Source organism: Rattus norvegicus, chromosome 2 (assembly GCF_021556685.1).
Source record: "Rattus norvegicus strain SHRSP/BbbUtx chromosome 2, alternate assembly SHRSP_T2T, whole genome shotgun sequence".
Classification (NCBI taxonomy): domain Eukaryota; kingdom Metazoa; phylum Chordata; class Mammalia; order Rodentia; family Muridae; genus Rattus; species Rattus norvegicus.
In genome coordinates, this window is record NC_141535.1 from 192,530,994 (window position 1) to 192,552,500 (window position 21,507).

General features: G+C 42.2%; 1 protein-coding gene across 1 annotated transcript in view; it reads right to left on the minus strand.

Annotated features, from left to right (window-relative positions):
• Positions 1-4,450: 4,450 nt before the first annotated feature.
• Positions 4,451-21,507, minus strand: part of Nr1h5 (nuclear receptor subfamily 1, group H, member 5) — a 26,469-nt gene continuing 9,412 nt past the window's right edge. Inside the window, exons 3-11 of the mRNA XM_087642104.1 lie at positions 20,133-20,495; positions 17,829-17,969; positions 14,495-14,637; positions 14,299-14,403; positions 14,055-14,154; positions 13,119-13,232; positions 11,116-11,238; positions 10,297-10,410; positions 4,451-6,103 (exon numbers count right to left, since the gene is read on the minus strand). Coding sequence (XP_087498230.1) covers positions 5,856-6,103; positions 10,297-10,410; positions 11,116-11,238; positions 13,119-13,232; positions 14,055-14,154; positions 14,299-14,403; positions 14,495-14,637; positions 17,829-17,969; positions 20,133-20,495 — 1,451 coding nt within the window. The 3' untranslated portion in view covers positions 4,451-5,855. The remainder of the gene's footprint in view (positions 6,104-10,296; positions 10,411-11,115; positions 11,239-13,118; positions 13,233-14,054; positions 14,155-14,298; positions 14,404-14,494; positions 14,638-17,828; positions 17,970-20,132; positions 20,496-21,507) is intronic.

Sequence of the window (21,507 nt, forward strand, 5' to 3'; positions counted from 1 at the left end):
CAGAATGCAGGGTCCTCGTTGCGTATCCAGTTTGTTAATCTATGTCTTTTTATTGGGGAGTTGAGGCCATTGATATTGAGAGATATTAAGGAATAGTGATTATTGTTTCCCTTTATATTCATATTTGGATGTGAGGTTATGTTTGTGTGCTTTCATTCTCTTTGTTTTGTTGCCAAGACGATTAGTTTCTTGCTTCTTCTAGGGTATAGCTTGCCTCCTTATGTTGGGCTTTACCCTTTATTATCCTTTGTAGTGCTGGATTTGTAGAAAGATATTGTGTAAATTTGGTTTTGTCATGGAATATCTTGGTTTCTCCATCAATGTTAATTGAGAGTTTTGCTGGATACAGTAACCTGGGCTGGCATTTGTGTTCTCTTAGGGTCTGTATGACATCAGTCCAGGATCTTCTGGCCTTCATAGTTTCTGGCGAGAAGTCTGGTGTGATTCTGATAGGTCTCCCTTTATATGTTACTTGACCTTTTTCCCTTACTGCTTTTAATATTCTTTCTTTATTTTGTGCGTTTGGTGTTTTGACAATTATGTGACGGGAGGTGTTTCTTTTCTGGTCCAATCTATTTGGAGTTCTGTAGGCTTCTTGTATGTCTATGGGTATCTCTTTTTTTAGGTTAGGGAAGTTTTCTTCTATGATTTTGTTGAAGATATTTACTGGTCCTTTGAGCTGGGAGTCTTCACTCTCTTCTATACCAATTATCCTTAGGTTTGATCTTCTCATTGAGTCCTGGATTTCCTGTATGTTTTGGACCAGTAGCTTTTTCCGCTTTACATTATCTTTGACAGTTGAGTCAATGATTTCTATGGAATCTTCTGCTCCTGAGATTCTCTCTTCCATCTCTTGTATTCTGTTGGTGAAGCTTGTATCTACAGCTCCTTGTCTCTTCTTTTGGTTTTCTATATCCAGGGTTGTTTCCATGTGTTCTTTCTTGATTGCTTCTATTTCCATTTTTAATTCCTTCAACTGTTTGATTGTGTTTTCCTGGAATTCTTTCAGGGATTTTTGCGATTCCTCTCTGTAGGCTTCTACTTGTTTATTAATGTTTTCCTGTGTTTCCCTAAGTGTGTTCATGTCTTTCTTGAAGTCCTCCAGCATCATGATCAAATATGATTTTGAAACTAGATCTTGCTTTTCTGGTGTGTTTGGAAATTCCATGTTTGTTTTGGTGGGGGAATTGGGCTCCGATGATGGCATGTATTCTTGGTTTCTGTTGCTTGGGTTCCTGCGCTTGCCTCTCGCCATCAGATTATCTCTAGTGTTACTTTGTTCTGCTATTTCTGACAGTGGCTAGACTGTCCTATAAGCCTGTGTGCCAGGAGTGCTGTAGACCTGTTTTCCTCTCTTTCAGTCAGTTATGGGGACAGAGTGTTCTGCTTTCGGGCGTGTAGTTTTTCCTCTCTACAGGTCTTCAGCTGTTCCTGTGGGCCTGTGTCTTGAGTTCACCAGGCAGCTTTCTTGCAGCAGAAAATTTGGTCTTACCTGTGGTCCTGAGGCTCAAGTTCGCTCGTGGGGTGCTGCCCAGGGGCTCTCTGCAGCGGCAGCAACCAGGAAGACCTGTGCCGCCCCTTCCGGGAGCTTCAGTGCACCAGGGTTCCAGATGGTCTTTGGCTGTTTCCTCTGGCGTCCGAGATGTGTGTGCAGGGAGCAGTCTCTTCTGGTTTCCCAGGCTTGTCTGCCTCTCTGAAGGTTTAGCTCTCTCTCCCACGGGATTTGGGTGCAGAGAACTGTTTATCCGGTCTGTTTCTTTCAGGTTCCGGCGGTGTCTCAGGCAGGGGTCCTGCCGCTCCTGGGCCCTCCCCCACGGGAGCCCAGAGGCCTTATACAGTTTCCTCTTGGGCCAGGGATGTGGGCAGGGGTGAGCAGTGTTGGTGGTCTCTTCCGCTCTGCAGCCTCAGGAGTGCCCACCTGACCAGGCGGTTGGGTCTCTCTCTCACCGGGTCTGGGAGCAGAGAGCTGCTGCGGGCCGGGATCCGCGGGTGTGGGACTTCCGGTAAACACGGAACGTGCCCGGTCCTAGAGAAATTCTGCTTCCGTGTGTCCCAAGCTCACCAGGCAGCTTTCTTGCAGCAGAAAATTTGGTCTTACCTGTAGTCCCGAGGCTCAGGTTTGCTCGTGGGGTGCTGCCCAGGGGCTCTCTGCAGCGGCAGCAACCAGGAAGACCTGTGCCTCTAGTCCAATTTCTATTAGAGTCTTTGTTTCCCTCTGAAGCCTCATGAGCCAGGCCTTTACTGTCCACACCAGTAGCACTGTGGTCCTTCACACTTAAGCTCTGTTTAAAGCAGGCTAGGGTCTCTCTAGGCAACAACTCCACAGGTTTCCAAAATCCTGCCACAAACTCCTTGCAAAAGCCCAGCCACAGGCCAGATTTGCTGTAGCACTGGTCCAACTTCTCAGAACCAATGTCCATCTCTTGTTCTTCTGATCAAACAACAGTAGCGACTTTGGTTCACAGTTGGTCCTGGGAAGAAAGCCTGGAGGCGGGAGAATGTGGCTGTGGCTACTTATATTGTAGCCACACTCAAAAGTTTCCTGAGGTACCTTGATAGCTATTTTTAATTTTTTGTGGGTGGGGGCACTATTTCTTTTCTGTTTATCTTTTTTGCTCTATTTTTTTCATTCTCCCCTTCCTCTTTCCAAAGAGACATATCAATGCATTTCGTAAATAATGATCATAAGGTTAAATGCTTCTTTTTCTAGCCTATGCTATTATTTGCATGCTATAAATGTAAGCATGCTGTTTAAGCCCACAGGGTTACATTTAGAAAGCAGCAGAAGAGGATATCACTGTGCATCCACACAGAAACCATTTACTTTGCATCTGCTCTAAAGAGGAAGAAAAATGGAGCTATTTTAAAACACTGCTCTCCAAAGCATTTCAGCTTCACCTCCTCAGCTTCACATTAATTCTGACAAGTTCACCAACCCTGATAGTTTCATCAAAGAGCCAGATCTCTCATTAGCATTTACTTCAGATCTCCCTTTAAAATTTCAGCTATTGAAATCAAGCTGCACTGGGTACTCTCAAGAGAAAAGTGTGATGCATACAAACAGGTTGTCTGTGTGTTTGACAGAACATTAAAAGCATGCTCCTTTATCTTCAGCTGGTCTTTCCTTTGGTGAGGTAAATTTAGCAGTGTAAACCAGAAGAAATCCTAAGTGAATGTGGATTATTGACGGAAGTACAGCCATGTCAAAGATCGATGCCTCAGACCTATGGGAATCGCAAAGCCTTCCTCTGTTCCATGTGTGACTATTGACAGTGTGTGCAAAAACTAGCACCACATCTTCCTCCCCTGGAATGACTACAACCTGACTGCCCAGCTACAGGAACCTTCAACCAAGACTAGCTAACCTGACTCCTTATAGTATGCATAATAAATGTGCTAAGTTTCTAAGTTATGGTGTAGTTGGTGCCCTCCATCAGAGGCCCACCTGTAAGGGTTTGAATGAGCATGGACCCAACTCCCTCCTATATTTGATGGCTTGGTCCCTACTTGGTAGAATTATTTGAGGGGAACTGGGTGTGGCCTTGTTGGAGGTGTATCACTAGGGATGGGCTTTGAGATTTCCAAACCCTGCCCCAGGCCCAGTCAGCCGCTTTCTTCTCTCCCATGCCTCCAACTTGCAGATCAGAATGTAAGCTCTTCAGATACTGCTCCAGTGCATGCCCAGTGCCATGCTGCCTGCCATGATCATCATGGACTCACCCTTTGAAGCTGTAAGCAAGCTCCCAACTCAATGTGTTCTTTCATAAGTTGCCTTGGCCCCAGTGTCTCTTCACAGCAATAGAAAAGAAACTAAGACACCACCCAATCCTAGCTTTTCTGTACTTGTGTCTTTGTGTTTGTCATTTCTTCATTCACTCATCACCCCTGTCAAGCTCCCAGAACCAAGCCATGCAGGCTGTGGCAGGATAGGGTCAGGGGAGATAGTTCAGCAGCTAAAGGCACTTGTGTCTAAGCCTGACAGCCCATAAAGGTGGAAGGACAGAACATGTTCCACAGAGCTGTCTTCTAATGTCCAAAATGTGCTTTGGTATGTATGTGCTTTGGCATGTATACATTCGTGAGCACACACACACACACACACACACACACACACACACACTTTTTTAGTTAAAAGGAAAAAAGAAAGGGGAAAACAAAAGTTGGCAAGAATTGTGAAGGGAAATGAATAATCTTTATACACTGTTAAGAAGAAGGTAGTCACTGTGACAATCACTACATAGTTACCTTCAAATCTAAAGATAGAGCTACATTGTAATCCATACCACTTCTGGAAGTACACCTGAAGGAATCGAGAGCTATATAAAACCTCAAAAACTTTCATAGTCATGTTTACTACAGCATGATTCTGAAAGACCCCCCGGAGCGGGGAGACTCTCACTCAAGTCTCGGGATGACTCGACCCCCCAAGAACTCACGAGAGACCATCCTTGCTGTAATTACACAAGGTTTATTGATAGGAACCAGTGCACTGGGGTCGAGACTCGTATCCCACGCAGGGGTAGAGGAGTTCAACCCCGAGTATCTGGGAGAAGGGGTATTTAAAGGAGGAAACCACAACCCAAGGGGGTAGGGATGGCGTCATTGGAAAATGTCGAGAATACCAGTGAAAAATCACAAGGAGAAGCTTCCTGTTTCTCAAGATTGTTCTTAAGATTTTAATCTAACTTTTATGGTCAGCCAGTTCCTGGAACAGAGTCACTGAACTGGCTGACCTACATTTTTGACTCTACTCTGTTTGCTAGGGGGTCTGAATTTTTCCTGGTCTTTCAATTCACAGTGGCCAAGGTACAGAATCAAACTAGATGCTATCAGCAGATGGATTGGATAAATAGAATGTGCTATGTACAGATATACATATACAATCCAGTCAGGTGCCATCAGCAGATGGATGGATAAATAGAATGTGCTATGTACAGATATACACACACAATCCAGTCAGGTGCCGTCAGCAGATGATGGATAAATAGAATGTGCTATGTACAGATATACACACACAATCCAGTCCTTAAGAGGAATGAAAATATGTCACTTGCAGGAGAAATAGATGATATCTTCATGTCAAAGGAAACAAACCAGACTCAGACTGGAATCGAATATTTTCTTGCATGTGTGAATCTGGTGCTTTAGGGCATGGAAGGGGAAGGGGAAATATTAGGGGGATGAGAAGGGTACTGGTATTGGGTGGAGAGCACAGTGTGGGTGGCAAATACGCTGGAAATACCTAATATATATGTATGAAACTTTCATAATGAAACTACCATTCTGTGCAATTAGCACATACTTATTAAAAATACAAAGCAGATACAATTTGAAAAGGTTTTGTTCTTCTTTAGTCACTCATGAAACAGAGGTTCTAAGCATTGGCTTCTACTCCATCGTGTATCCTTAATTGGTGAGGCACACAAACTGCCTTATCCTAATCATAACTAACCTTTGTTCACATCTATACATTATGTATTTTAACTAAACAAAAAAATAGTTTCTTCAGGTGAGGACTCGAGAAAAAACAATGGCCATTAATTCTTCTCTTTCTTCTTCTGAGATAAGGTCTCATTACATCACCCAGGACTGCCTTAAATGTAAGGTCCTCTTGCCTCTGTCTCTCAAGTATAGAGACTGTGCCACCACATAGCTCCATTATTTTTTCCTTTGCATCCAATCTTGAGAAGAATCCTGGAGTGTTCATCTAAGAGTTGAAAAGTCCACGTGATGAGCACTTAAGGTCTCCATGGCGATGTATGATAACTCAGTGGATTTGTTCACATTTTTCAAATCATTCATCCAATTTTGATTTTGACATTTTAAGGCAAACCTTTAGTGTTGACTCTAAATTTTCAATAGAGTGAGTGCAAATCCCATTTCTCAGAGAATAGCATAACCAACCTGGGGTCCTTTGTTTTCCAAGTGCTAAGGATTTCAGAGTGGCTGTGACTCAGAGTCCTCAGCTCAGTAAGCCTCCCTATGAGGTGAGCGAAGTGCTGTGGGTCTTCTGGATGATACATTTTTGAATACTTAAACAAAAGTTGCAGGACTGGTTCTTGTAGGTTTTCTACGTGCTGCTTATTTTTAAGGTATGGACGATCTGAAAAACATATTTACCTTAATGTTGATTCCAAGTGGTGAAATAATGAATGCTCTCGAAACAGTGAGTTACTAGGTTATAAAATCACACGAACTTACAGAACCCTAACACACATCAGGTTTGCTAGTTAGATTCTCTTTGTTCATGATTTACTTCATCTTCACAAGTTACAAAAGCACAAGTACTTACAGAGCCCTAATACAAATTAGGTTCGCTAATTAAATTCTCTTTGTTCGTGATTTTACTTCATCTTCACTATAGTCTATTGAGCTGCATTCTATTTTTATCACATTTTTCAGATTCGCTCCCTGAAATGGGATTGGTGAGTAAGGTTGGGGATATAACAGCCATGAAGACTTGCCTGAAACTTTAAAATAGTCATGAGTAACTTCTCTACAGTCAATAGGCAGTAAAGCACGAGCCTTCTTGGTTTCTTACCATAAAAGATATGCTAACCAGGAATTTCTGAAGGCTTAGACAGCCTTCACTCATCAGGTCATTTTGCTGGCTATACCATGATGAAACTCACAGGCAAAATGTTCTCCCTTTATTGTACTAACACTCTTAATATGAAACAGGTGGGGAAGGAGAGAGTTACACATATCTTAAAAAGTAAAAACAGGGGAGAATTAGAGGAAGTATTGAAAGAGTTGAAGGAGCTTGGAACCCCATAAGAACAACAATGCCAACCAACCAGAGCTTCCAGGGACTAAACCACTACCCAAAGACTACACATGGACTGACCCAGGGCTCCAACTGCATATGGAGCAGAGAATAGCCTTGTTGGGGCACCAGTGGAAGGGGAAGCCAAGGTTGGACCCCCAATGCAGGGGAATATGGGGGAGGGAAATAAGGGGGATGTATAGGGGAAATACTCATATGGGGGAGGGGGAGGGGATGTGGGCTTATGGACAGGAAACCAGGAAGGGGAATAACCTTTCTAATGTAAGTAAAGAAATATATAATAATTTTTTTTAAAAAAGTAAAAACAGAGGCTGGAGAGACATATCAACAGTTAAGAGCACTAGCTGCTCTTCCCAAATACTGGGGTGCAATTCCCACATGCACATGGTGGCTCACAGCCATCTATAACTCCAGTTCCAAGGGACCTGACACCTTCTGTGGACTCACAGATACTGCACACGTGGAGTGCACACACAGACAAAGGAGACATACACATCAATAAAAGTAAATGAATAAAAATGTTTTTTTAAAAAAGCAAAAGTAAAATAATGATGTGCTATAGAGAAAAGTAAACAGGGAAATAGGTAAGACTCTTGGGGGGAGGGATGGTAGCTACTTGCAAAAACTAATCAGAGATATAACAACATTTAGTGCAAACCCAAAATGGTAAAAGAAAAAAGAACTAGATAAAATGACAAAGCAGTGTAAGAAGGCCTCATGTGGGCATCCGAGCGAAGGGGGTGAAAGATGCATGGAGAACAGTGCAGCCTGCGGCAGGGGCCTGCGGGGCTCAAGGGATGTTTGTGTCAAAGCAATGCAGACAGGGAGAGGACAAAAAAGAAGCAAGACAGACTAGACTAATTGAAGGAACTTTGGTTTTAATCTGTGCAAACTAGGAAGCCACCGACAACTCCAGAGGAATACCATCATCTGACTCACATTTTCAGGGAACCCTTGTGTTCTAATACAGAGAGAGTCTATAGAGGATAGAGTTGGAAAATCCAGCCAGAAAAGTGGATTCAACTACACTGCCTAGGCTATTCACAATAGGAAATGGTTAAGTGCTAGCTATACCTTAGGGTTGAATCAACAGAATTGGTGCATTATGATATGAATATAAGAGGAAGAAAAGAAATGAAAGAATTAAAAACAAATTGCATGTGCAATTTGGAAGACAGAGATATCGTTCAGTCCAAGTGGGGGAAGGATATGAAAAGCTAAGGTATAAAGGTATCAGGAGTCCAGCTTTGGGCATTTTCAACTTGATACACCTGCTTGACAGTCACATGGAAATCTTGAGGAGGCTTTAATGCATTCTGAGCACAGCAAGTTCACAGATAAGTCTGGGAGTAACAAACCTACACAGGCCTTTAATGCCAAGAGTCAGAATGGAATCAGGAAGAGAAGCCAGTGCAGAAGAAAATAGGGCCTTGTCACAACCTCTGTAAACTGAGTCCCAAGAGATCTGACACCTTCTGAATTCAACAGCATGAGGTACACTGTGGTGCATAGATGCAGGCAAAACAAATGCATGAAATAATGAAGTAATTTAAAAGAAAACTGACTCGTAGGACAACTTAAATATTTGTCCTTGTGAGAGACGAAGAGGACAGAATAAAGAAGACACGGAAAGATTAGCCAATGAATGTGGAAGTCAGGAGAGGTGATGTTCAAGAGGTTCAGTGAAACAAGAACTGCCAGTGGGATGACTCAGCAGGAAAAATGCTATCACCCAGACCGACTACCTGAACCCCAGGACACACACGGTGGAAAAACAATTCCCATAGGCTGTCCTCTGACCTCCACATGAATGACATGTACACACACACACACACACACACACACACACACACACACACACACGATTGATAGATAGATAGATAGATAGATAGATAGATAGATAGATAGATAGATAGATAGATAGATAGATAGATAGAATTTTATACATTTAACAAAAAGAAACAAAACCACCCATGTGAGTTAGTGGGTGGGTGGTTATTTTGGAGTGGAAAGTTCCTGAGACCACTGTGCTTGTGCAGTGTTCTGCATGATTTTAGCTCTGCTTTGTAGTTCTGAATGTTAACAAGGCTGGAGGCAAGTTGTTAGGTGGACTGCAGTCTACAAGGAGAACTTACCAGTTTCCACCTAACGGTGCATAGAATGCCAAGATTATGAAAGGGTAAGTTCTTGGGAATAAAATATTAGCCCTGAACAAACAAAGATCAACTGAAGGGAATGTGATAAACGTATCTTCATGACAAATTTGTAATCTAGGGGAGCCCTTGGCCCCATTGAAACATTCTTAACCGTAGCGAGCATGACACATTCCTGGTTTAAAAAGATCCACCCAGGAAGAAAAGGATGAAGGCCACAGACTTTGATACTCCCACTCCAGAGAGGCAGGGAAATAAATCCTCTCACAGCACACCAAGGCTCTAAGGTACTGCACCATCCAGAATTCGTAGCTGAACTCAGAGAAAGAAGACTTTTGTGGTCCAGCCATGGTGAACTGTCCCTAGGTAATACTCCAAGCTGGTTTTCCAAATATTCAGATCCAGATGACAGTGACACTACTGTCCGTCCCTCCAGCCTTCCAAGTCCTTTACCCTATCCTTTTCATCACACAGTTGCCTACAAAACTTCCTGGAATGAAGTATAACACTGGAAAGTGGACAATATCACGTAGCTGCACTGGAGCCTACGTGACTGAACTTTGGCTGTGCCTATCTAGTGAGTCCTGATATCACAGCAAGTTAGAATACAAAAGAACACAAATATGTCCAGATCAGTGAAGGAGACAGGACAGTGGTACCCTAGGGAGACTTTACTGGCTTGAGCAATGGGTTACCCATGCTAAGCAACTGTCTTACTTCAACCTGGGTCCAGTATGTAATGCAGGTTACAAGCATATCAAGAAGACTATGAATTCACACACACACACACACACACACACACACACACACACACACGAATGAGAAATTCTCCTAACACACCAGACATCTTCACCACAACTTCAGAGCTCCGCCGACGGGTTCACAGGAAACAGGATATCCCCACATTTTCTTTCAAATATTTGTGATCTTCTCTACAAAATACATCCCTGGGCCAAGTAAGACAAAGATAGAGTGTTGGCCAGTAGATTAGCAATGCCAAGTCCTGAAGATCTTGAGAGGTTGTAGTGGATTGGAGAGGAGAGGGTGGAATGAAATGTGACTGTGGAGGACTCAGGAGTGAGCAGGAGTAAGACAGAGTCTAGACTATAGCTAACTCCCTAAAGAACCTCTCTCTATCAGGGACTTGGGAGAGTATATCCAAGGGGTTCCGAGGGCAAGAAAGCTTTTTTTAAGATGCAAGAAACTATAACACAGTGGTGAGCTTAAAGGAATGCGCACAGAGATCAAACCGTGATGGGGTTGATCGCTACATTCAACATCACCTAATAGCTCAGTAAGAACTTTGCGTCTCCCCGTCCAGAGCTCACCCCTGGCCTTCCTTCTCACAGCCTGTACCTGAGAAAAGCACTGTAGTCGCTGTAAGCAGAGCATATTCAGTATCTGTTATATTAAGTTCTCTCATTCTTCTGTAGAAGTAAGACAGTGAAGCAATGAATTCTCTAGTAATACCTGAAAAGATTAATATAAGTGAATTTCATCCAAATGTAGCACAGAAGCAAACCCATTGTGATTGCCTTGTCTTCTCTCAAACTAGTATAAGAAACTCGAAATGAGGGTGGGGTTCAAGATGGCTGCCTGTGTGGTGGCCAGCACAATCAATCCCCTTTGTTGTGCCCTTGAAATTGGGGTCTGGGCCTCAATAGTGGGCTTGTTAGGTGAGCTATTGAAAAAGACCAGAACAATGAGAGGGTGTAATCATGTGGACCAAGTAGGGGGCTGTGGGACTGAGGGCCTTTAACCTGCAAAAGCCGCTCTCAGTGTTTCTGTACTATCCATAGTAAGGCTTACCCTTCTACCCACAAAAGGGGTTGACACTGGGATGTTGCCTGTATATTATTACATCATCATCATTCTGGGAAACTTTGAAAAACACCCCAAAGAATAATTCAGAGGCCCCAAATAGCTTCCCAATTAAATAGAAAAAGAATTGCCATGACGTTACCAAAAATAAGAAAATGGTTACAAATAGAAAGCTCACTGATGACCTGCCAACACTAGCAACTGTATGGGCTGGGTCTGTAAATGCTGTCACCACCACAGAGAACCTGTGAACTGTGAGAAAGCCCAGGGCTTCTCCTTGTAACAAAATGAAAGGGGGAGAAAAGAAAGTATGTCCACCCAAGGTGATAGACACTTCCTACTGCACAAGGTTACCGGTTAGAGTGGCCGAAGGGTAGCCTTCCTTGAAAAAGTTTTCCGAAGAATAAACACATTCATCACCCCTATGATTATGCACCTCCAGTGTCCCAGCTGAGGGCTTTGCTGGTCTCACAGTACCTAGCAAAAGAGGAAGGCACAGAGTCTGATATTCTTTCCTGGTCATTATATAAATAGGATATACAGCATCTTTTCAGAATCCAGCGTATCTATTATGTGAAACAAAACCTACCCCCTAAAGTGGTGTCTTTCTCATTTTTGTTACTGAAACATAAAGCCAGATGTTAGTTCCCATTTTGTAAAAAGATTGTACAGAAGCCCCTCCAAAATGAGTCGTCCATGATACTATAATGGAGTGGAAACTAGAAATGACTTTCTTAAACACACCCCCTCCACAAACCACTCAGTGCACCAGAGGCTGTGGGGACTCTTAAGCAAACACTACTCAAGCAATCATGGGCCAGGTCATCAAGGGCCTCCCTTTGACAGCCTTCTGGTCTAATGTCTGCAGAGAAGAACAACGAATAAATACAGATGTTTTAAAAGACTCGCACTGTGGGCTGGAGAGATGGCTCAGTGGTTAAGAGCACTGACTGCTCTTCTGAGGGTCCTGAGTTTAAATCCCAGCAACCACATGGTGGCTTATAACCATCTGTAATAAGATCTGATGCCCTCTTCCGGTGTGCCTGAACAGCTGCAGTGTAATATAAATATAATAAATAAATCTTTATTAAAAAAAAAAAAGACTCGCACTGTAACAAGCAGTCAGTGAAGGCAGCTGGCGCCTCTGGCAAATGTTTTGTTGGCTTTGGCTTTGATTCTGTCACGTTGCCTCTTCTCATGTCCTCAACCAACACACAACTTTACAGACCGAATTCTCACCTTCACACACTAAACAATACTGGCTTTATTGATTTTTTTAAAAATGCTTGTAGTTTTATGGAAGCGAGGTCCTGCATACTTGGTTCAACAGGAACCTAAATAACATTTCACCCCACTACAGAGGTGTCCCCCAAACAAGTAGCCCAAACAAGTGGTTATGAGTTTCAAGCAGGCCTTCCCACACAGCTCCTTTGTGTCTTAGAATCCGTAATGCCTTAGGGTTTGATCACCTGTAAAAGTCCTCCTCATTGGAAGAGCCTGTCTTAGGAGCACAGAAGCCCCACCCACAGCTGAGGAGCTGTTGGCTGCTAGGGGAGGGAGAGTCCAGTTCTTTAGGAGCTGAGCCCTCAAAGTTGGCCATGTTTCAGTGGATGACCCCACCCCGCTGCGTACATGAGCAGCACTAGTCAGACTATTTAGATGGGTTAATTTTAAAAAGAAGGATCAGAGGAGGACATGAAGTTAGGAGAGAGATGTGTGGGGACTTCGGGAGTTGGTGGAAGGAAGTGAGTTGACTAAGATTTAAAAAAAAACTTAATACATGTATAAACTTCTCAGAAGAATAAGAAATACAACTTTTAAAAGAATTACTTTGGGGGTTGGGGATTTAGCTCAGTGGTAGAGCGCTTGCCTAGCAAGCGCAAGGCCCTGGGTTCGGTCCCCAGCTCCGAAAAAAAGAAAAGGAAAAAAAAAAAAAAAGAAAGAAAGAATTACTTTGTTGAGAGAAAATGCTAGATGAGTGTGGAGCTATTTATAAGCAGCTATTTTGAGACGTCTGTTCCTACACTAGCAGGCAAAGTAAAGTGGAAAGATAAATGAGAGGTTGACGATCCCACTCAGGGGAGTTCTGGCTTAATGCACGAGGCCAGGCTCCGGGCTCCGTCCCCAGCACCACAGAAGCCAGGCACAGAGACACAGGTCTCTAGTCTTAAGGTTGGCAGGCACAGCAGGAGGTCAAGATCCTCCTTAGCTTCTATTGAGTTCTAGGTAGCCTGGGCTACATGAGATTCTATTTTCAAAACACAAATGTGTGTGTGTTTCAAAATGTGTGTGTGTGTGTGTGTGTGTGTGTGTGTGTGTACGCTTAAGATTGAATAAAATTCTTTTTTTCTTTTTACTTCCAGAGGTTGAGTCTCTCCCACCATAAAGCTGGGCTACATGAAGAAACATCACTTCAGTTTTTGACTCTTTCTGTAATGCAGTCTGATCCTCAGCAGTTAAATTTTCAAATCCTTAAAAAAATAAAACATGAAAAACAAATAATCAAAAGATTATGTTCATAAATTAAATGTTTAAAGATATTTATTTCCTTTTTAACCCTAAGTGCTTCTTGGGGATAACCCTAATACATAAATTCAAATCTGAATAAAATTCTTGATTCTACATGGTAATATTTTAGGGCACTTTTTTATCAGAACTAGGTGACACTTTCTAATGGCAAGGACAAATCAAGCATAGCTGTGTTAGCCTTGAAGAATGTAACTTTATAAAGAGTTTCTGTACCTGTAAATACATATATAACTACGTTTTGGTCAAACTGTGGCTTGTTCTATGGAGGAAACTTTCTTCGTTCCTTGTCTCATCTAAGGAAACCCACATCATTATAATAATTTTTGTAAATATTTAGGTCATCACTCGCCTGATTAATTGACAAAGATAAAATAAGCAATTGTTAAATTAGAAGCAACACCGCTAGAAAACCCAGGGTCTCACATACACTAGACCGGTGCTCTGCCTCTGAGCTGCACATCCAGTACCAGTCAGAAGTTTTTCTTTGCTCTACTCTCCCGTATCCTAAAGACAGAACGTTCGGGGCTGGAAGGGCAGCTCGGCAGTTAAGGGCGTTTGTTGCTTTTGAGAGACTCTGGTTCCAGTACACACATGGAAACTTATGACATCAGTAAGTAATTCCAATTCTAGGAGGTCCAACACTCTCTTCTGGCCTCCACGAGACAGTGTGTACATAGTGTGAATATATAATTGCAGGCAAAACATGCATGACACATATATGTAAAAATAAATAAATCTTAAAAAATAATGAAACAGAATTTTACCTGGGAGTCCCTTGGTAAATTTCATTAGCCAATTCGCATGCAGGATTGATGCCTCTGAGAGTCTCAAAAAACTTAGTTCGGGGTTGGAATACTCCTGCAGCTGGTCCATAAAAAGAAATAAAAATGATTCATAGTATTTTCTTTCTGATAATTACTGAGGGCTTTTTTTTTTTTTTGCTGTTCTTGCTATCATTTCTTAATAGCATTCATTGCACGTTATTTCTTGCCAGTAGTGGATACATACAAGTGCACTTATTTCCCCTACAGGAACCATGGACTTTCGATGAGCAGTCACTATGGTATTCAGAAGGCGACGTTCCTCTGCAGTTAGAGTCATGTCGTCCTGAGCCTGTAAGGACACAGAGGGGCACCTGTAATGTGTGCCTGTTACACACACTGTTCATAAAGAAACAAGACACTGTATGGAAGAAAAGTCTTGCCCCTTTTCCAGATCTGGAGGTGGATGACACGTGTTTCGTGTCTGTTCCTTCATCTTCCACTTGGATGGCCGAGGACAGGGTCGGCCTGTGCTTAAAGCTCTTGCGAAGTCTTTTTGACTTACATTGGATCTCTGTGAGCAAACCTGCAATATTACAAAATTCACACTAAGTACTTTTGGCTCGGAAAACAACACTGTAGGTGTGATTAGCGTGGTCTTGAGGGAGTAAATGGCCATAGGCATCTCTTGTTCATGTATGCATCTATGAAATTGCTTATATTCCTTCTTTCTTCATAGCTACTTTGTCTGCTTGAAAATACAGTTATGGGGGAGTGGGAGCACCCTCTTGGAAAAGGCAGTGAGAGAGCAGGCATGGGATGAGGAGCAGTTGGAGGACAGAGCAGGGGGCGGGGTTGATGAATTCTGGACTGTAAAGAAGGATTAAAGAATAAAAAAATAAATTATAAAAAAGAAAATAGTTATAACAGACAAAGATTAGGAATTTTTCATTTCCAAATTATGTTTAGATTTTTACATGAGAAATTATACATTAGTTGCATCTTGGAAGTGAGAGAGTCATTTTATGAAGTAGTAGAATTACATTATCTATAACTATCATCACTGGTTTTATTAATAAAGTTGAGAAAGATTATCTTAGGATTTTTAAAATAAGCTAAGTCAATTTTCTCTATAACCCAGACAAAGCATTTAATTCTTTTTCAAATGTGAATAATATTTATTTTAGGATTGTTTTCGTGTGCTTGTTTTTAAATACTTTATAATTATTTGTATGAGTCTGTATGGGGAAATGTACACGTGAGTGCAGGTGCCCACAGAGCCCAGAGGGGTCATATCCCCTTGAGCTGGAACTATAGTTGGTTGCGAGCCACCAATATGAGTGCTGAGAGCTGAACTCAGGTCCTCTGCAAGAGCAGTGTGTGCTCTTTTTTTTTTTTTTCTTTTTTCTTTTTTTCGGAGCTGGGGACTGAACCCAGGGCCTTGTGCTTGCTAGGCAAGCGCTCTACCACTGAGCTAGATCCCCAACCCCCAGTGTGTGCTCTTAACCACTGAACTGTTTCTCCAGCCTGAGGATTGTTGTTTCTATAGAGTGTTTAATTTTCCATTTGTGCCATTACTGGACCAGCAGCATCTACCCTAAATACTTTTAGCAGCTACTAAAATTATTCAAGCATTAATATACCTGTCATTTTCATAAGTATTTAAAAAACATACCTGTTAAATAAAAAACTAAGGAGGAGCTGAAGTATAGAACAAAACAAAAACCTTAAAGCCCTTCCATATTATTTCATTATTTGTCAAAGAACAAGAATACACAAAAAAGAAGCCATTTTAAACCTACCAAGTATTGAACATGTAAGTAAACACCTGTGACCCCAACTACTCCAGAGCGCCAGCCATGGCGACTCAAATGGATTCCCGTCTGCAATAATGTTTAGTAGAAAAGGAGTCTTTGGGTGTAGCTTAGTGGTAGATTGTCTAGGAGTGGGAAACCTGAGTACCACAAGAAGGAAAAAGGAGGGGGAGGAGGAAGAAGAGGAAGAGGAGGAGGAGGAGGAGGAAGAGGAGGAAAGGAAGAAAAGAGGAGGAGGAGGAGGAAAGGAGGAAAAGAGGAGGAGGAGGAGGAAGAGGAGGAAGAGGAGGAAAGGAGGAAAAGAGGAGGAGGAGGAGGAGGAAAGGAGGAAAAGAGGAGGAGGAGGAGGAAAGGAGGAAGAAGAAGAGGAGGAGGAGGAGGAGGAAAGGAGGAAAAGAGGAGGAGGAGAGGAGAAGGGGCCGTGAGAACACTAACATGGCGGTGTTAGGACAATTGAAGGGTAAATGCAGTGGGCCGATCCAAGCAGCAGTGGCAGGGTATGGATGTGAACACATGGACAAGACCTAATGCTCACCAATTAAGGTAACTGTGCTCACCAATTCTCTTGAGCTTCACCTTCCCAGAATTCCTTTAAGTTAAAGAGACGATTCATTTTATGTAGAGTCCTCAGAAGACTCCATCTTCCCTTTCACATATGTTTCCTGATGCAGGTTAAAAGACAACTTTTGGGGGCTGGGGATTTAGCTCAGTGGTAGAGCGCTTACCTAGGAAGCGCAAGGCCCTGGGTTCGGTCCCCAGCTCCGAAAAAAAGAACAAAAAAAAAAAAAAGACAACTTTTGGGCCAGGCGTGGTAGCACATATTTTTAACCCCAGAAATTGGAAGGTGGAGGCAGGGGGATCTGTGAGTTTGAGGCATACATAGCAAGTTCCAGGCCAGCTACATAGTGAGATCCTGAATACCAATTAAGTTAATAAAATAATAAAACTTTTTCAAGGGTTGCTTTGGACTGAATTGTATCTCCCAAAACTCATTCACTAAAGTGCTACCCTCTGATGTGCTGATATTCGGAGACTGATCCTCACACACATGAGAACATTAGTGGGCTTTGCACACAGAGAAGTCGGGGTCCAGGATCCATTCACCCTTCAGTTGTCCTAAGACTGCCATGTGTTAGTACCCGAGAACAACTTCTCCTCCTCCTCCTTTTCTCTTCTTTCTTCTTTCTCCTCCTCTCTTTCTTTTTGGGAACTACTAGTTTTAACTTTGCACTTTTTCAAGGCAGTATATAATTTTAGGTTGAGTAACATAAAAATACAAGATCTCTTTTAAATGATTACGTAGACTTATTTTATTTCATGTGTGTAAGTGTTTTGCTTGCACGTGTGTATGCACACTACGTTCACACCTGCAGAGGTCAGAAGAAGTCGTGGGATCTTCAGGACTCGGGATTAGAAATGATTGTGAGCTGCTCTGTGGAGGCTGGGAATGGGGCCCAGGTCCTGTGCAAATGCTGTTAACTTCTGAGCTAGCTCTCCAGTTCTCAAAGAACTTTTAACTTAGATGAAACTATGACAGGTTTCAAAATTAAAGCAACACAGTACAGAGCAACATTTATGGAAACCACTACTTAAACTGATAATGGGTCATCTGTATTGAGCAACTACTGTACACATGTGTGTGGTGTACATACACAAACAAACATGGGTGTGCTCTAAATAACTCTTGAAGGATGCTTTACGCTATCAGTGAGGTTGGGGGATTTTTAGTTTTATTATTTTTAAATTCAATTTTATTATGTAGAGGGGAGTGTGAATACAGTCCTCCACTAACACAAAATACACGCCCGACTTTCCCACAGGAGTCAGTCAGCACACCCCCAGGGCCATGGGTGAGCACTGGAAAACCACCACCTTTGTCATGCCTCCCCTGCCAGGTAAGCCAGGTTGGGGAAGGTTAAATCCCTTCAGAAAAGCAAACCCCGAAGAAGACAATGACACTTACATTCCGCCAACATCCCCACCGCCTTACACTTTTTCAGTCTGCACTCTGGGCACTTTCTGCGCATGTACATGTCCATTTCACAGTGGCCGCCGTTCTTGCAGGAATACACTGCATTTTTGGTAATGCTACGTCGGAAAAAACCTAACGACAAAGATTGTCAAAGTTTAGCATTGATATTTTTAGTTACTTCTCATTTTTATTAACATTTTACCTTTATAGTTAAGTAATCAAGTTAACTAAAGTATTTCAATTAAATAGGGTTTTTTTCTCCGAATATTTTTTTTAAATATACATTGATCTGGAAAGTTATGTAATTTTTCCCAGTTGGTATACCTCAGTTGACATCCTGAGACAGGGTCTTTCTTTATAACATCAGGAGATTAAACCGAGTATCTTTATCACATTAAGACAACTCTCTACCCTCCTATATAGGTAAATTACCTATAAGAATTTTTTAAACTGCATTTTACAAAATATCAAGAGCCCATTAAGCATCTCTCAAGTTTCCTTTGAGAGGATACGTGGCCACCTAAAATAAACAAAAATAATCAGAAAAGCCTCTTTTCTAAGCCCTCATAGTTTGAGTTCAGCCCACAAAGGCAGTTCCGCCCCTCAGAAAGTCCCGCCCCCTGCAGACCACCCCTCTCCCTTTCTGGAGCACTTGCCTGGAGAAAGCTTTTTGCTTCTCTTTCTGAACCTCCTTTCACAAAGTAACCCCTACCATTCCCTGCTCTCCCTCCTGTGAGCTGTTGCACCAGTCAAAACTCCATTTAAAACCCGGCCACTTACTCTCTTCCGGTGGTCACTTGAGAGATGGAGCTTCACCATTTCAATTCGAGGAAGGAATAAAAATCTCAGCTCTGGTTTTTAAACTATTCAGCTCAGTTTTAACAGTTACCAGGTCAAGAGCAGCCACCCCTGCCTAACTACTCTCCCCTGGACTCTGTTACCTCATTTCGTTTGGCTATTCTTTGCCAGTGTTGAAGTGTAAGATTTACAGGTAAAATTTTACCCTAAACAAACACATTTATTTGTGTTACATTGGTGAGACTGTTTTCTGTTGTTTGGGTTGTTTTGTTTTGTTTCTGAGGGTGCTAGGATCAAATCCAAAAATAGGTGCTAAGTACTCTCCCACCCGCCTGCATTCCCATCCCGGTGGTGATTGATTACTGAAGGGCTAGACTGCTTCAGAACCGTTATTATCAAAGAAGCTTCTGCTCTTCACAAATATTGCAAATACAAGCCCTCACTCCCAGATTTTCAGTGTGTTCCCTTCCTTTACAAAACACTTTAAAACTCTTTTGACTTAGAATCATAGAAGTCATTTATTTCAAATTTTCTCCAAGTGTGTAAATTTTATCAATCACAAAAAAAAGGTGTCATGGGTAAAAGATCTTTATAATGTCATATTTTGTTCCAGCATCAAATTCTTCTAAAAGTAGGGAAGACATTTGCTTATATGTATTGAGTTTAAAGTAAAATGTGAAAATGTTCACCAAAAATGAAGAGACAGACCTGGTAGTGAATGCTCTTAATACCGGCAGAGGCAGGTGGATTTCTGAGAGTTCAAGGACAGTCTGGTCTATCCAGTGAGCTCCAGGATAGCCAGGAATGCACAGATAGACCTTTTCTCAAAAAAGAAGAAAGACAAGAAGAGGAGGATGATGAGGAAGAGGAGGAGGAAGAGGAAGAAGAGAATCAGGATGAAGAGAAAAGAGAAAAAGAAAAGAAATGAATGAAACAAACCCTAGGGTCAGGCATTAAATCCCAGCCTTTAATCCCAGCACCTAGAAGGCAGAGACAGGCAGATATCTGTGAGTTCGAGACCACCCTGATCTCCATAGTGAGTTCTAGGCCATCCAGGGCTACACAATGAGACCCTATTTTAGAAAGAAAGAAAGAATGAAAGAAAGAAAGAAGGAAAGAAAGAGAGAGAAAGAAAGGGAAGGAAGAAAAAGGAAAGAAAAAAGAAAGAAAGAAAGAAAGAGAGAGAGAGAAAGAAAAAGAAGGAAGAGAGAAAGAGAGAAAGAAAGAGAAGGAAGAAAGAAAAAAGAAAAGAAAAGCACAAAGAAACTAATCTTAAACTTAATATTTTATTCTCCTGTCTTTGATCACACAGATTAATCTCTTTAAACATGCTTTTTCCTGGTTTTGTTTCTCGAGTTTTATAAAGATTGTGTGTGTGTGTGTGTGTGTGTGTGTGTGTGTGTGTGTGTGTGTGTGTGCGCGCGCGCGCTTGTATGGTGTGTGTGCAGGCGCACAGGTGTGTGCAGCACTGTCCCTTTGGTTGCGCCTTAGCCTTACCTTTGCAGCCCTCACAGGTAAGTGCATTGTAGTGATATCCTGACGCCTTATCACCACAGACCATGCAGAGCTCATCTTGTCCCTTCCAGCGTAAAGAACAAGTCGGTCTGCACCTTTGTGTCCCAGGGAATTCATCTTCATCATCATGCACAACCACATAAGTGGACTGGCTAGATTCTCGGGTATCGAGTCCGCACCAGCTGCCACCACTGTACTGTGGCTCCAAGCCATATGTGCTGAAATGGCTTTGTAAAGACGGGGACTGTAAAGCAGGAGGGAACTGAGCAGTAGAATATTGACTGTAGGGTGGTTCTTGGAAATCTGTGTCACATAGCTGGTAATGGAGTTGTTCTGGCAAAATATCTAGTTTTGTTAACATAAAAAAGAATAGATCATAAAAAGTCAAAAAAGTTCATAATTATTTTAAACTTCAAAATGTTTTATGCTCCACAGAAAGTTAGTTCAACACATTTTCTACATCTCAGGGCTTGCTGCCCAGCACCGTAAGAACACAGTAAATGGAACTACAGCACCTAATAAATGCTATGACCCCAGAGGTGTGTGTGCAGAGCAGGTCAGGAGCCAGAAGAAAGGGCATTAGTTGCCAGTGGTGCATGCACCAATCCTGTCTTTCTCCTTAAGGAAAACAATATTTTCCAGATTTCTAATTGAGTTTTCCCCCGACTTTATGCATGTGGTTGTTGCCACAACATAACAGAGAAGGCTTCGGGCACAGTAAGAATGCTGTCAGCATCCCATGAACAGCCCACCACAGCCACAACCAATTAGTTGAGTTTTAACTAGGCCCATTATTCTTATCCAGAATATTCTTGGGACTTTCCAAACACCTGTCCAGTCCAAGCCACATAGAACAGTGCCTCTTGGCCTAATTTGGTCATGTCAACTTTACGCCCACTTCCTGGGGACACAACAGCTGCCTCTCCCAATTTCCCCAGTTAGGGACCTTAAAAGAACACCGTTACACAGTAAGACTTTGTCTCCAAAAAATGTTTTTTATTAAAAAAATAACAAAAGAATGTCCCTTGTGCTCCTTAAGCCTGCTGAGTTTGTTTCAGACCCCACCGTGAAGTCACTTCTGACAAACCTTTTATCTGAAGAACGATCTAACTCCAAGCGCCTCCTGAGCCACACCTGTCTCTAACCTTAACAGTTACATCTGCTTTTAGTACAGTCAGGCCATAACAACATAAATTAACCCATTAACTCCCCAAGAAAGGAAAAAAACCCACAGATTTCAAATAAAACAAAACAACAGCAAACAGCCTTTCGTTCGGACTTCTCCTCTAAAGCATCTCTTTAACATTTGTATCCCGGTGTTACCAGCTTCCTTTTCAATTTATTGTGTATATAGAGA